Genomic DNA, 15,784 nt, shown 5'->3' with positions numbered 1-15,784 from the left:
TGGAGTTACACACAGTTGAGAGCTACCTGAGATGGGTGCTGGGAACCAAACTTCAGTCCTCTGGAAGAGCAGCGCACTATCGTAACCACTTGACCATTTCTCTAGCCCGTCTTCCGTTTTATTAGTGGTATAATACTTAAGTGAGTAGGTAGATTGACTGGATACTTATCAGTGAAGCCATTTATGCAAACATGAATCTATGTTTTAAGTCAAAGAATATGCAGTTTTTTGACATTTGATGATTAGGATATCACGTAGAACAGGTATAATAAAGAGGATTTTGATGGGGAAAGTGAGTCTTTTGAGCCTGTATTCTATCTACAGTAACATTTAACAGACACCAATTTGCAGGGGGAAAAATGAATTTAACAGGGGAAAGCATTAGCCTTCATTAGTGTCCTTCACTGGAGAGGCTATACACTGTGAGAGAATAGAATCCAGAGTAACCTGTCACGAGCTGTGGGACACAGAGGTACTTCTTGGAAATGAAGATAATAATGATATCAGAAGAACTAAGTGTTTGGGGGCTAAGGAAATGGCTTAGCAGTTATGAGCACATACTACTCTTACAGAGGACCTACATTAGAGGAAGGAATAAACACACACACACACACACACTTTATGGAAATTTAGAGGGACTTACAGTTCAACAATGGCTATCTTCCAATGGAAAGGCTAAGAATCCAGTGGTTGTTAAGTCCTCTGTTCAGTCCGTGAGGCTGGGTGTCTCAGATAGCTTCAATCTGGTTCTGGAGTTCCAGGGAATGCCTAGATTGCTGCTGGTCTTCAGTCTACATTGGAATTCTGAAGCAGGCTAACGAATGCCTCAGTAATATGATGGATGAACTGGTCACAATATCTAAGGGCAAGCAGGCAAAAAGTAAAAGCTTCCTTCTTCCATGCCCTGCTTGCGAGCTGCCACAAGTATGGCCTAGATTAGGGTGGCTCTTCCCACTGCAGGTGAGCCAATCAAACAATCCCTCCTAAGCATGCCCAGCTGTGTGGGTTTTAAGATTCCAGATGTAGTTAAGATGGCTTACCAGGGTTAGCCATCATAGGACCATGTAATTCTAGCTCCAGGGGATCCAGTTCTCAACTGTCATTGCACTCATGTGTACATACTTACACACAGGCGCTTCAGACACATACACATACATTCTTAAAAATAAATCTTAAAAACAAAACAAAACAAAAAAACCTGAGTTTGGCTGCACTCTTGTAATCCCAGCATTGCATTTTGGGGTACAAAGGACTGAACTGCTGGGACTTATAGAGCATCAGCCTCTCTCCAGAGCACAGCCGTCTCAAGGGGACAGTGTGAAGAGTACCACTGCATGCACCCAACACCTTCCCTGGCCTCCATGTGTGCACACAGGCATGCACCCCACAAAGAATAACTGCTTGGAGAAGTAAAACCCAAAGAAGCCATAGATAGATTTATACTATTTTATTAAACAAAATATCAAAAAGTTCAAGAACATAATAGTGCTTGGGTTTTGTCTGAAGATTATATTCTCTCTGGCTTGTCTGATCAACATTCACCACAGCTGAAGAAAGTTAAATTGAATCTTTAGAAGGTATCGCATAAGGACCTGGTTGGGGCTATAAACAATAAACTCATTGTAGTTGAGGGTGTACCCCTCTGGATTGAGAATTCCTGTGTCACTTGCTGGTCCTAAGGGCACTGTACTCCCATTCCTGCCAAATAGAAGAAAATATGTCAAAATCAGCATTTTGTCCAGAGTTGAACTAGATAGTAGATTCTTAACAATTAGAAAGAAGTCTTCCAGTAGCCTTAGCTCAGGGTACTTACAGGGTGATGAAGTGGGCAGGGCTGGGGGCCATCTTTCCCATCCCCTTGGTGCTATGCTTGCCCTGGAGCAATCCTTCTGCCTTAGGATTGGCCTCCAGTAGTTCATTACACTGACCTAGAGCTACCTGCAAAGCAAAAGATCCCTGAATGCCTGCCTATACCCAGTCAGGAAATAGGTGATTCTAAAGCCACCCAGAACACCCTGATTTATATTTTATTCCCTTACTTTAGCAGAAGAGTCTAATGCACTGGGAATCCCATTCCAGGTGAATTTCTTGAATCCAAAGTTAATTTTCTTGGTGAAAAATCTGAGTTAACAGTAAATTAGAGATCTTAGCTGTGTCCCCTGCCTTACCTCTGACAGAAGAAGCAATCCTGTATTCTTTAGACGAGAGGCAAAGCAGTAATTGGCACTCTTGGAGGACATGTCAGCAAAGTAGATTCCTTTCCCAAACTGAAATAGATCAACAAAAATGGAGATCAGGCGTCTAATCCACTATATGACAAGGTCCTGGTATGGTGCATGCCTTTAACCCTCGCACTCAGAAGGCAGAAGCAGGTACATCTCTGAGTCTGAGTCCAGACTTGCTACACAGTGAGACACTGTCTCAAAAACAAAACACAACAAAAAACCCTATGAGGGGGAAGACTTAGCATTAACTCTGTTCTCATAAACACAGCATAGTTCCTCCCCCACTCTCCTTTCCGTGTCAGTTCAAGAGACAACAAAAATAGCTACAGATTTTTGCCTTTGGGAAGAAGAGCGATATCTTTTAGAATTTAAAGGAAGAGGGACACAGTTAAAAAAAGGTGTGGTTTTTAGTGAGCAGTTTTTAACTCTTTGCAAGAAGTGCCACCTAATCCTAGGTTGGAGGACTAAGTCATCATTGTACGTTTTTTCCCTTTGGGCTCCTTCTAGCCTTCAGTCTTTACTTACCATATAACCTGTGATGGGCGCCTCAGGTGGGGCAACTCTAAGCCCGTGGCTCAGGATCCCCACCCAGTTACTCAGCCTGGAACCGTGCCAGAGCAGCATCCTAAGAAAGAGCCATTACTTTACTCTTCTCCTGCAAACATCAATCTCAAATACAAAAAACAAACCAACACAGCAGTTGCCTCTGCCACCCTCCAAGCTCCTTCACTGCATTTCAGCCAAGGAAATGTCTACTCAGCCCAGAGCTGGGTTCAGACCTGTTCGGAAGGTCCTTTCTGAAGGCCTCTTTTTCCCCTTCTTTCTCTACTTCAAAAACATCCAGCAAGGTCATAGTATAGTCCTTGTGTGTAGGAGCATGGGTAGACTGTAGGTACTGAGAAATCACCTGTGGAAAAGAATTAAGAATAGCAAATGTGGACCCTGTAAGAGACTGGACTGAACTGAAGGTTGCAGGGCTACTGAAGCTGGCGGAACTTTCTGTCCCCAAACAGCCTCACAATGAGTTAGAAAGAGTTCGACATTCTTAAGTTCCTGGTAAATACAGGGGTGGGAAGGATGGGTTTTACTGGAGTAAGAATGTGAAGATAAATGACTATTTTTATTACTTTAAACTCATGACTTTCATGATCCAGAGGACGCAAAGCACAATGTAGGTTTCTATAGTGCTGGTCCAGTGGGTGTTCTAGGCCTTGGCGCTCGGACTTCACCAGTTTAAGAGCAATTTCAATGTCTCCCAGTGCCTAAGAAAATGAAATAAAGAATCAATGTGAAGGAGCTCAGGAGAAGAGACTGAAAGCTTCCAAGTGCGTGCAGGGCTCACCTCTAGCAGCTTTACTTTTTCTGACAGTTCCTTCTCTGTCCGGATTACTGGAGGGATGGAGAGTCTACGGTCAGAGACACAACCACAGTGAGCAGTCTGGTTTGTGGATACAAGATGCCTGGTTAAAAAACAGGTCCTCTGGGAAACAGAGACTTGTCTTCTTACTAAGAGGAAAAGAAAAGAGCTGGTCCTGGTGGTGTACACCTTTAATCTCAGACTCAGGAGGAGGGGTAGGAGCATCTATGTGAGTTGAGTTCAGGGCCAGCCTGGTCTACAGAGAGAGTTCCAGGACAGCCAGAAATACATAGAGAAACTTGGTCTCAGAACAAACAAACAAACAAACTTTGAAAAGGAAAGAAAGAAACAAAATTAGGATTTCCTATTTGAGAGAGAGAGAGAGACCTGTGAAGACTTCAAAGCCCAAGTATATAAAGGGATATTAAATGCACATTCTGGGTAGGATAAAACATACTACTTAGATTTCCATGTTATGTTAGGGACTAGAGTAGAAATTTAAGAGATCCTTATTAAAAATAAGCTACATTGACATCAATAAGGAACTTTGAATACAATCCAGAAGGGGCAAGTCTTCTGAACATTTGGGTTATTTTGAGGTCATAGAGTACCCAGAAAGCGACAGAGGAAATGGAAACAGTGAAAATGAGGATGAAGAATGAACAGAGCTAGGCTACATCTAAGGGAAAGTACTTGAGTAACACGCACAAGGCCGAGGTTCAATCCCCAGGACCACACAAACACACACACAAATAAAGGGCAGAAGTGTGTTTTCTTCATTTAATACCAATCATTTGGACTCAGAAAAGTGGTATCTGTGTGATTATAGTCCTCTTAAAGAACAGAAGGCGGGATTTGCAAGGTGTTTTACGCAGTGGCTAGATATAGACTTTTTCATGTTTTTGCATTTTAAGGGTTATTTTTTATTTTGTGGGGTCGGGGGTCCATTCTCTTTTGAGTTGATACCATTCATTTGGTCAAAATACAGTTCTGATAAGTTGGGAAATTATGTCCCATATTTCTTTTATTTTTAAAATTTCCTTGAGATAGAGTCAAGGCTGGCCTTAAACTCACTAGGCACCCTCTCTCTATCTCCTGAGTGCCGACATCCCTTACTCTAAGCTAGCTACAAATCATCTTGGATCCAGTTCTATTTAAGGTGACAAAGATTATGAGGACCATAATCTCTGTAGCTGCTCAGGGCATAAAAGGTGAGTGGAAGAGCAAGGTAAAGAGACAGCACGACCTTACCCAAAGTCATGAGGGATCCTGGTGTAGAATTCATTGCACGCTTCAACAAGCGCTCGCCCATGCTGGCCAGCACGAATACAATCCTCAATCTTCTTGAGAGACTGGTAACCTGCCTTGATTTGCGCCACTGTCAGCTTTCCTGGAGGCCCAGTAAGAGGTCAGATTCTAGACTAGGGTCCCATCCCTGTAAACTGTATATCCCTACCCAATAACGACTCAATTCCTCTCAATACCCCTCTTTCAACCCTGTTTCCCTCACTCAGGACTTTGAGTAAACCTTAGCTATAGTGCTGAGACTGCTGACTGCAGAGGCAGGACACTGAGGGGCTGCAGCCGAGCCTGAGTCCTACCGAGCGGGGCTCTCCTGGTGTCATACTTCATCTCGATCATCACCTCCTCCATGGTCTGCACATCACAGATCAACTTCAGCAGCTCCTGGACTCGAAGGTCCAGCTGAGACTCGGGCTTCGAAGTTTCTTCTTGCTTTGTTTTACTTTCATCCTGTAGCAAAATAAACACCACTTCAACATCTGTAGGGAAAGGTTCTACTGTGATGATGTGTTTGAATGCTGGTATGTTCCTATTAGGAATCTAGTTAGAGCAGCCAATGTGATTTCCAAGCTGACCTGTTAGTGCTCCCTCACAGTGAAGCACTCAGAGGAAGAACAAAAGGCCCTTTCAACTATGTCTAAGTTAAGTAAACACAGCTTTTACACCCCAGACCTTCTGATTATATTAATACAAGTTTCTTATTTTCAGATCTATGAGTTTTTAGGAAACTTCTGAGCATCCTAGAAACCCATTTGTCAAAATTATTTTTCTTTCCTTCTTTTTTTGTGATTCTTGGTTTTGAGCCCAGGGCCTTGTGCATGCTGGGCAAACATTCTGCTTCTGACCCTACACTTCCAGCCCTTGACCTCTTCACAGTGGTGTAGAAGTGAAGCCAGCTTTAAACAGCTTCTCAGTTTGGTCATTTATGAATGTTCTCTTGGTCAATAACACTGAACTTCTAGAAGCAGGCCTTGGATTTCACAAGAATTCTAGTACATAACTGAGAAGAGGAGAAAGGCATATTTTGGCCCTTTGTAATCAAAGATGAGGGAGAGTTCTCTCGGAGGTGGAAAGCAGCACTGACTCCTAGTATCCCAGCCTCTTCTGGTCTTGGCCTGATCTCCAGCACCTGGCTAGCCCTCCCTGACTCAGAGACTCCTTCTGCAGAATCAGCATACCTGCGTGCTGGCAGCATAGTCCATTTGTAACATGTCGTATTTTCCAGGTACTTTCTCAAAGTTCTCACGATCCTTCCAATTGTTTTTAGTTTTGTCAAGGAATCTGTGGAGCCCAAGGTAGTGGGAAAGACAAATGAGTCAAAGTTCATTGCGAGAGGGAGGCATACAGCAATTTCCTAACATAGTTTCTCAACAATTTGTGTCCCAACAGCTCAGGCCCACCTTAGTGTTCCGTAGTGTGAACTGTAAATCAGGACACTGAATGAACAGAAACACCAAACCAGGGAATTATGTAAAACTGGGAGCAAAAGGCTTCCCAGCTTCCCAAAGGTCCCCAGAGATAGAAGCCATGGATGTATAAAGGAACAGGTAAATAAACAATGCTTGTCCCAGAAAGAGACATGATGTTTTTAGACTCTAGAAAGTCTGTCCTCAAAATTCACCTCCAGAAGGTGAAGCTGCAGGTGCAGTCTGGTGTGTCAAATGTTTTAGATTTGCTTGCTGTGTTTAAAAAAAGATTCCTCTGGTCAACTTCTAGGTTGATTTAATCACTGGTTGAAGATATAACTTACTGCTCTAATCACAGGGAGTCAGAGTAGAAATGAATGAACATTTATGCCAAATCATCCTTACATGAAACATTTCAACAAGAGAGATCCAAGAAGGGTATGTTTTTAAACTCATTTTTAGCACTTACTTTTTCTGAAATATTTCTTTTGCTTTGTTGAGGTCACCAGAACAAGCCACCAAGCTGTGCTGTCCCGTCTTCCCAACTGCAAAGTAAATGCCATACATAGGATGGTTCCTTGCCCTAGACCCCGAGTGTAGCTCTCCAGTAGTAACGAGCCATCTCTCTACGGTCTCTCTGCTTACTGTCTGACTAATAGGAGGGAAAAGAGGAGAGAAAGGTGAAACGGCTTAGGCAAGTGATCACACTGATACAAATTACCGCTAAGTGTCACAGCCTATAAGCAGTACCGTCAGTCCAATACAGGGGTCTTCTCAGCCTACCCAAGCTTCCCAGTGTCGATGCCTGCCACTTCCCAACCTCAAAAGCCCATCCGGATTCCTGAGCCACTCGGAGACCTAAGCCTACTCACTGCATTGCCTCTATGATTCTGAATGACAACTCATCAACCCACCATAAAGCCTTTACCTCGGCCCCACCTCATCCAAACACTGAAGTTCTTCTGGACATCATCTTCTAACAGCTGAATAAGGTAGTACTTGTTGTTGTTGAATTGGAGATTGGTCTGTGACAAGTGGGAGAACAATAACACAGAGGAGTTAGTTTTACAACAGGAGGTCACAAAAACCACCATGTTTCTTTTAAGACTGTCACAGTGAAAGCACAGCATGATGAAAAAAATAGATCTTGAGAGAATAAGGATATAAAGAGGAACTTAACATTTCAGTCTTGGGAATTAAAGTGGGATCTTGGAAGCTTCCTGAAACCCACTACCCAACCTGACATCCTATGTTAATCAATGGCATCCTCTCAATGGCCCCCTCCACAGACATTTTGCACTCTACATTATTAAGACAGGGTTTCTCACTGAACCTGGCGCTCACTGGCAAGCCCATGTGTTCGCCTGTCTCTGTCTCTTTGCTGCTAGGACTACAGGTATGAGCCACTGTACTCAGCTTTGTATTAAGGTGGTGGGGAGCCAAGCTCAGGTCCTCAGGTATGTACTGCAGGCATTGGTGACTCAGCTAGCTCCCCGGCACGGCTTATGATAGTTTAGGTATAAATAACACAAAGGAATACTAGTGAGCTGTAAATTACATATATTAGATCAATAAATCGAAGTGCGTGCCTGGTGAGAAAGCTCAGTCAGTAAAGTACTTGCTAAACAACCATAAGACCTTGAGTTCAATCCCCAACCCACATGAGAAACTGAGCATGGCCATGCACATTTGGAATCTCAGCACTGAGTTGGCAGACATGGGGATTCCTGGAGCCTGCTCATTGGCCAGCAAGGCGAACCTATTAAGAGAGCAGGTTAGCAAAAGAACTTTCCATAAGAAAAAAAAAACTTTCCACAAGAAAAAAAATAAAAGCAAAACTAGTCAATGGAACCTGATGAACAACACCTGAAGTTGACCTTTGGCCTCTACATGTAAGCATACATCTGCACTCATAAGCACAAAAGTAGATAAATCCAAATATGAGTCATATCCAGGAAATAAATTAACAAAGAATTTATCTATTCAAAACAATGTGTGTGTGAAAGACAAAGACACACACACACTCACTCAGAGAGACAGACACAGACAGACAGACAGACAGACAAGACGAGGGGCTGGAAAGGGGTTTTAGCAGTTTAGAATACTGGCTGTTCTTCCAGAGGACTGGGATTCAATGCCCAGCACCCATATGGCGGTTCACAAATGTCTGTAACTCCAGTTCTAGGGGATCTGACACCCTCACACAGACACACTTGTAGGCACCAATACACATAAAATAAAAATGAGTCATTAAAAAAAGATTGGTTAGGGATCTAGCTCTGTGTAGAGCCTTGCGTGGCAAGCACAAGGCACTGGGTTTGGTCTCTCAAACTGGGAATAGAAAAAGAAACAGAACATTGTGGTGCACACACTTATAATTCTAACTCTCCGGAAGCTGAGGCAGCACAGTTACTGTCAGTCTGAGCCCAGCCTGGTCTACAGAGTGACTGCCAGGCTAGTAAGGGCAACACAGCAACACACACATGCACATGCAAAGATAAGGGTGGGGGTTAGGGGGGTTCCATACATGTGCTTCGGTATGTGTGCCTCCTGCCACCAGACACATACAACAGTAATACTTCTTTAAAAAAAAAAACAAACAAAACACACATGTTTAAAATGTCAGCACAAACTGGGTTAGACAGCTGTGCCCCTACAATTCCAGCCCTAAAGATATGGAAACAGGAAGACTGAAAGTTCAAGGCCTGCCTGGGCTACACAGAGAGAACCTGCCACAAGGAAATAAACAGATAGCCCCACAAAACAAGCCAACAAACTAAAAAGTCTTCAACATGGGCAAAAAGGAGATTATAATATAATCAAAAGAAAATGTCAATCATGGAAAGATGTGAGCCGTTTATATTATAAGGAAATTCCAATAACCTGGACTAGCCAAGGGCTCAATGGGTAAAGTCACTCCCTGCCAATCCCAGCCAATCCTGAGTTCATCACAAGGACCCTCTAGGCAGAAGGAGAGAACTGACTCTTTTCTTATTTTTTTTCCATTGTCTGTTTTTTGAGACAGGGTCTCACTATGTAGCCCTAGCTGCCCTGGAACTCACTATGTAGACCAGGCTGGCCTTGAACTCACAGAGATCTGCCTGCCTCTGCCTCCCAAGTGCTGGGATTAAAGGCATGTGCCACTACACAAGACTGAGAACTGACTCAAGTTGTCCTTTGTCCACCACATACATATACACACAAACTAAATAAATGTAATTTTTAAAATGAAGAATGAAAAAAAAGAAATTCCTACAAAAAGAATGACTTATCCTCTTACTTGATTTAGCATGACATCATAGACATCATCTCCTTCACAATACACATGAGCCTGGGAAGAGAGAAAGCAAATAGCATCAATGCACTCAGTCTTGACTTTTCCCTCGTATTCTCCAGCATTTCCAACATTTGTTTTTCAGGAAGAAAAAAGAAATGTATGTTCTACATACAGACTATCATTTTTATAATTAAAACATAATAACTACTTCTAACTACAGAAGCCTAAAAGAGACTAACTCAAACGAAACCTGCTTTTAAGCAGGCTTGTTTCTAGATCCTTCCAAACCCCTTTCCTCTTCATCAGTAACTCATGTTGTTCTATGGTAGCTTTTCATCAAAATCACACTGTCAACTGGGCAACGGTGGCTCACGCCTTTAGTCCTAGCACTCGAGGATCTGCAGAGGCAGTGGATCTCTGAGTTTGAGGCCAGCCTGGTCTACAGAGTAAGTTCCAGGACAGGCAGGGTTACACAGAGAAACCCTGTCTCAAAATCAAACCAAACCAAACCAAACCAAACCAAACCAAACCAAACCAAACTCAAACATAAACAAAACTCCACACTATTTTCCCTTAACAATCAATATTTCCTGGGTGAAAAATGAAATATACTGTGGAAAGCTAATGGCAGCCCCTATGGTAATTGTGTTACTATTCTGTGAATATCTTTAAATTTTTAAAAATTAAATCTATTTATTTTTTTATTTTATATGTGAGTGTTTTGCCTGAATGTGTGTGTGTGTGTGTGTGTGTGTGTGTGTGTGTGTATGTATGTGTGCCACTTGCATGCATGGTACCTGTGGAGGTCAGAAGAGTGTATCATATTTCCTAGAAATGGAGGTACAGATGGTTGTAAGTTGCCACGTGAGTGCTGGGAATCAAACCTAGGTCCTCTTGAAGAACGACAAATGTTCTTAACCACTGGACCATTTCTCCAGGCTCGATATTCTGCTACATTGAAACCTCGTCACCTCTACTTCTCAACTCCGGGGAAAAGTAAACACTAGCAATGTTTTAGGAAGTGTTTTTAAAATGAGCACCAACAATATTCTAGACAGAAATGATAGTAAGACAAAAGAACTCTGCTGTCCTTTCCAGATGCTTTTACCTTTCCCACCTTGGCTGTACACTCTGGATCCACAGGAGCTTTGCCCTTTAACAGCAAGGTCTTTACAGCGTCTGGGGGAACATAAATATACACTACCATTACTGATGTGGGACTAAAAGAGCAGTCTTGGCTAGAAAGCTGTCACAATTAACTTTGCCCTTCCCGAACAGTCCAGGTCTTCTGCCTAGGTCCTAATGCATCTCAAATCTATGAAAATAAAGATTTAACAAAGTAGACTGGTACTGAGGATGCCCAAGTGATAGAGAAATTAATTGCATCCTCAAAGAGGGAAGGAACAAATATCCCAATTCTTCCAGTGACCCAAGAGTTGTCCCATGTCCTCCCTGGCCCATTACCTTTTGTCCTGTCTGCATCCTTCTCTCCAGCCACAGGCCCCTTTCTCTGGCAAGTGCGCATTTTCTTTCCAGGAGGAGAGTCTTCTGTTGCTTTGTTGCCATTATCAACTTTCTTGGCTTCATTGAGCACTGATGGCACAAACGGTATACAAAGAATTACTACACTATGAAGATGATCTAACTTTATTGAAACAACACTGAAGCACAGGATTTATTATAACCTAATAATAAAAACATGGGAAAATTAGAGGGCTGTGAAAAGGAAAGGCAGCCCCTCCTATCCCAGAGTCTGGCTGAAGCCCCTGCAGCTGAGAAGCAAGAATTGCAACCCAATTAATCTGCTACGAAAGTTGCTGACACAGATCTTATTTTCATGTTAAGTGACAATGAATTGGGCTGGTGGTCTAAATGAATATGACAATGGGCCTGGTTCATTTCTCTCCCACTTTATGGGAATCTTAAACAGACCACCAACATTGTTTACAGTGCTGATAACCTAATGTTCATGCCTTATCATCTAGACCCGGACACTGGAATTCTGTCAGATCTAGCTCAGGAACTGTGATCTCATTTAAATTCTTTAACAACTCTTTGAAGAGCCCAAACTCACACATCTTACATACATGTCTATTATAAAGTAAGTGAAGGGTGATTCTTCTCTGAGAAGCCCACACCCATGTTCTGTGGCGGCGTCTCTCTTCCCAGGCATTTCTTTTCTTTTAAGCCTTGTGCTTAAAACATATATTGATGTCTCCTTTAATAAACTTCCAACTCTGGTTCATCTTGCATACTCCTGAAAGTCCTTTCTACTTTAAAGCCAAGAATACTAGGTTTGCCTGAGTAGAGGTCTCTGAAAAACTTAGGTTACTGTCCGAGACAGCAGAGTTGTCTCTGCTACTGACTGCTAACAAACATAAAAACAAAACAAAACAAACAATCAAAAAAATCCCAAGATTATTATTTCATTTTATGTGTATTGGTGTTTTGTCTGTATATATGTATGTGCACCACATGCATGTTTGGTATACCTGTTGGTCTGGTAGGATGGTTATGTCCTGCCATGTGGGTTTTTGGAATCAAACCCAGGCCCTCTGCAAGAGCATCAAGTGGGTTTGTTGTTGTTGTTGTTTTTAACACTGTGCTAACTCTCCAGCCCCCTGACAACTCTCCTCTCCCCCTTTTTAAATGACAGGGTTTCTCTATATAGCCCTGGCTGTCTTGGACCTCACAGAGATCCTCCTGCCTCTGCCTCCCAAGTTCTGGCATTAAAGGCGTGAGCCAACATGCCCACCAGGCTCTCATAAATTCCTTTAAAGAAAGAATTTAAAGTAGCTGGAAAGGTGAGTCAGTGATGAAGAAGTTCCCCCACTCTTCTAAAGGATCTGGGTTTTAAGTTCCATCTCTCAAATGGTAGACCACAACTGTCAGTAACCCTAGTTTCAGGGGGAGTCCAACACTTCTAGGCACACACATACTTGGTGCACATATATTAAGTAGATGAAACACACACATAAAGATTAAATAATTTTTAAAGAAATAATTTAAGATGTTCTTTTGAACGTATACAAATAACTTGCACATCACTCACTGAGCAATACTGCGTAAATTGCTATCTTGACCGAATATTAATAATAGGATAAAATAAGTTTACAGAGATGTTTACAGTTCATTAAATGAAGTCTCATAGCCTTTGGTCTTTAATACCTTCCTTCAAACTAGACCACTTCATCATGATCATCAGTAAAGTGTTCTACGGTCTGGATTGACCAGCTTATAGCAGCGTTGCTTGGAGCTTCAGAACCTGTAAGTTCATTATACTTCAATTGCCCGAAATATAAAATCGAGACCACAGACACAGTATACAGTCCATAGACAACAATTCTAAGGTTCGAATTTTACTTTCTGAAATCGGACGTATCTTAAAAGGTAAGTAGCTAATCACATTATTGTAAGCGTTTATCCAGTCGCAATGCTACGGTCAATAACAAAGACTTGAAATATTGAATGACACTTAAGTTTCCAGTTACGTGTCCACACGCCTCTTTGGACTGAAGTGTCATACGAAAAAGCGAGGGGCTCCCTGTGACTCTGGGCCAATCATTCTGCCTGAGAACTGAATTCATACCTCGTCTTCCACAGCCAGATTTCCGCCGCCGCGGCGCCATCGCGCTTGATAGACGACGTCATCACCCCTTGCCCGGATGTGAGGCTACTGGTCGGGAGAAAGAGCCTGGGATAAAGTACATGCAAATTACGCGCTGTGCTTTGTGGGAAGTCACCATAAGCTTAAACTTTATGCCGCCTTCGACTCTTATAAGTTTCGCCGATCGCCGCCGTGTAAGTGGGCGGAGGAAGCTCATCAGTGGGGCCACGCGCTGAGTGCTCGTCACTCTTTGGCCCCTGGGAAGGTCTGAGACTGGGGCCACCCGCGGCCCTAACCGGGCTCTCCCCGAGCGGGGAGGTGAGTTCCCAGAGAGCAGGGGCTCCACGCGTGGGCAGACTGGGCAGGAGAAGCCCCTGGTGGGCGGATGCCTCCCTCGCCGGAGCTTGGAACAGACTCACGGCCAGCAGCGCGAGTTCAATGGCTGAGGTGAGGCACCTCGCGGGCTTCATAACCCAATTCAGACTACTCTCCCCCGCCTTTTTGGTTCTGGACTCGTTTTACAAATTTTTCTAATTCCCCAATAAAGACTTTGTAAGGAGTGGAGACTGTAACCCTTTGTTCTGTGCTTGAATATTGGCTCCAAAGGGTTGATATAGTTATATTTTCAACAGTTGTGACTGTGTATTAACCACAACCCTCTAAAATAAGACCAAGTAAAAAATGGTAGAAGAGAGTTTGACAACATTTAGCGAAAGATGAGATGTAGTTTAACAACATTTAGCAAAAGATGATATGCACCCCCAACCACTGCTAGATTATTGGGCTATAGTTGAGCCACCATACCGTCATGTACCTTGTTATTGGGAAAACATATATGTGTACTTATTACAAAATCAAAAATGAACCTGTAGGTGTAAAACATACTCAAGAAAAGCATACAGTATTATAGGAAATCATAACAGAGAGCAGGCTAGGAATGCCTCATGAAGTAAATGAGCAGAGATACATCGAAGGACACAGAGAGGAGAGGCAATTGAGATAGGAATGGAATAGGGCTCATACCAAGTCAGCTTTCCTTACAAAGGCCAGAAGCTGTGATTTGACTCGCGTGTAGATGCCTCAGATCGATTAATGACCAAAACTCAAAGAATAAAAACTTTGATTACGGTTTCCTGTCCCTTGTCTCCTCCAGATCCCCATTCAACTAACTCCATGCCTTCTTAATCTCTCTTTAGAAAACAGGCAATTAAAAAGAAAAACAAAATAAAAATAAACAAAAAGCACAAGTGACACGTACACAAACACACATACAAATTCATTTTTAAAAAGAAGGGTGTGGTGGCACACACCTTCAATCTTATTGCTCGGAGGCACAGGAAGGCAGATCTCTGAGTTCAAGGCTAGCCTGGTCTACAGGGTGAATTATAGGGCAGCCTGGGCGGGCTACATAGAAAAACCATCTTGAAAAACACAAAAGAATAAAAAATGAAGAAAGAAAAAGCACAAGAGATATGTATGGTCACTCCAGCGGGGATGAGCGAGGGAGCACACACACACACACACACACACACACACGTATCAGTAGTGTGCAGAGTACCTTCCAGTACCATGAAAATGAGTCAGTAGGGATGAGGCTCTAGATAGGCACTAGCTTAACCCCTCCATATTCAATGAGTATGTCAATATCAATTTTTAGCAATAGGGGCTTACCATCAGTTTGCAGAGAGCAAACAATACTTTGGCAATAGCCTGGATTGTTTAGGGGTTTCCACAGAACCCCTTTGGCCAACAACTCACTTAAATGTCACCCATTCCTGGCACTGGAGGTTTCTCTTGGTGGTGACAGATGCCTAGTTGAGGCGTTCCTTTCATACACGTATATGTTTTGAGAAGCTTCTACAGTAGTAGGTTTCCATATGACCTGTACTTATTTGTCCCTTTCTGTATCCCCACTCTCATTACCTCTCTTCTCGCTCCCTGTCCCCATTTAATCCTCCAGCTCCAGTCTCCCCTTGTTTCTCCAGTTATATATTCTATTTCCCTTCCCTTGGGAGGTCCTCCCCTCCTCCCTCTTCCCTCCTCCCTAACTCTATGCCTAATCTTTATGGTTGGTTATATTGGATTGTAGCATGCCTATGGAAGGATTAAAAGCTAACATCCACATATAAGAGAAGATGTATTTTGCCTTTTTAGGTCAGGGTTACCTCACTCAAGATGACTTTCCCCCACCAACTCTATCCATTTATCTGTGATATTCAGAATTTCTTCATCCTCTTCCTTTTCTTTCTTTTCTCTTCCCCCTCCCCCTCCCCTCTCCTCCCCCTCCTCTCCCCTCCTCCTCCCCTCCTCCTCCCCTCCCCTCTCCCTCCCTCCCCCTCCTCTTCCTTCACTTCTTCACAGACCTGGGACACACTCTGTAAACCAGGCCTTGAACTCAGGGATTGATCCACTTCCCTCTTCCTTCTCAGTGCTAAAGGATTAAAGGTGTGTGCCACCCTTCCCGGTTCATAATTTCTTATTTATTTATTTTTAACAGATGAGCGATATTCCATTGTATAGTACCACATTTTTTTCCCTGACCAGGATGTCCATCAAGGCCCTTTCTCTCTCTCTCTCTCTCTCTCTCTCTCTCTCTCTCTCTCTCTCTCT

The 15,784-nt window shown here is 43.0% G+C and overlaps 1 protein-coding gene across 1 annotated transcript; it reads right to left on the bottom strand.

Annotated features, from left to right (window-relative positions):
* Nucleotides 1-1,432: 1,432 nt before the first annotated feature.
* Nucleotides 1,433-13,224, bottom strand: Parp2 (poly(ADP-ribose) polymerase 2). The gene is made up of 16 exons (XM_028788486.1): nucleotides 13,157-13,224; nucleotides 11,032-11,160; nucleotides 10,676-10,746; nucleotides 9,571-9,621; nucleotides 7,219-7,315; nucleotides 6,760-6,835; nucleotides 6,063-6,165; nucleotides 5,184-5,334; nucleotides 4,834-4,972; nucleotides 3,568-3,631; nucleotides 3,353-3,487; nucleotides 3,005-3,132; nucleotides 2,751-2,850; nucleotides 2,169-2,267; nucleotides 1,814-1,938; nucleotides 1,433-1,698 (listed from the first exon to the last, which is right to left on the bottom strand). The coding sequence occupies exons 1-16, from the start codon at nucleotides 13,194-13,196 to the stop codon at nucleotides 1,539-1,541; spliced, it is 1,668 nt and encodes a 555-aa protein (XP_028644319.1). The 5' UTR covers nucleotides 13,197-13,224; the 3' UTR covers nucleotides 1,433-1,538.
* Between the last annotated feature and the right edge of the window lie 2,560 nt (nucleotides 13,225-15,784).

Source organism: Grammomys surdaster, unplaced genomic scaffold, assembly GCF_004785775.1.
Source record: "Grammomys surdaster isolate TR1022 unplaced genomic scaffold, NIH_TR_1.0 125750, whole genome shotgun sequence".
Lineage (NCBI taxonomy): Eukaryota > Metazoa > Chordata > Mammalia > Rodentia > Muridae > Grammomys > Grammomys surdaster.
The sequence above is the reverse complement of the archived record's forward strand: the minus strand, read 5'-3'. Positions and strand labels throughout refer to the sequence as shown.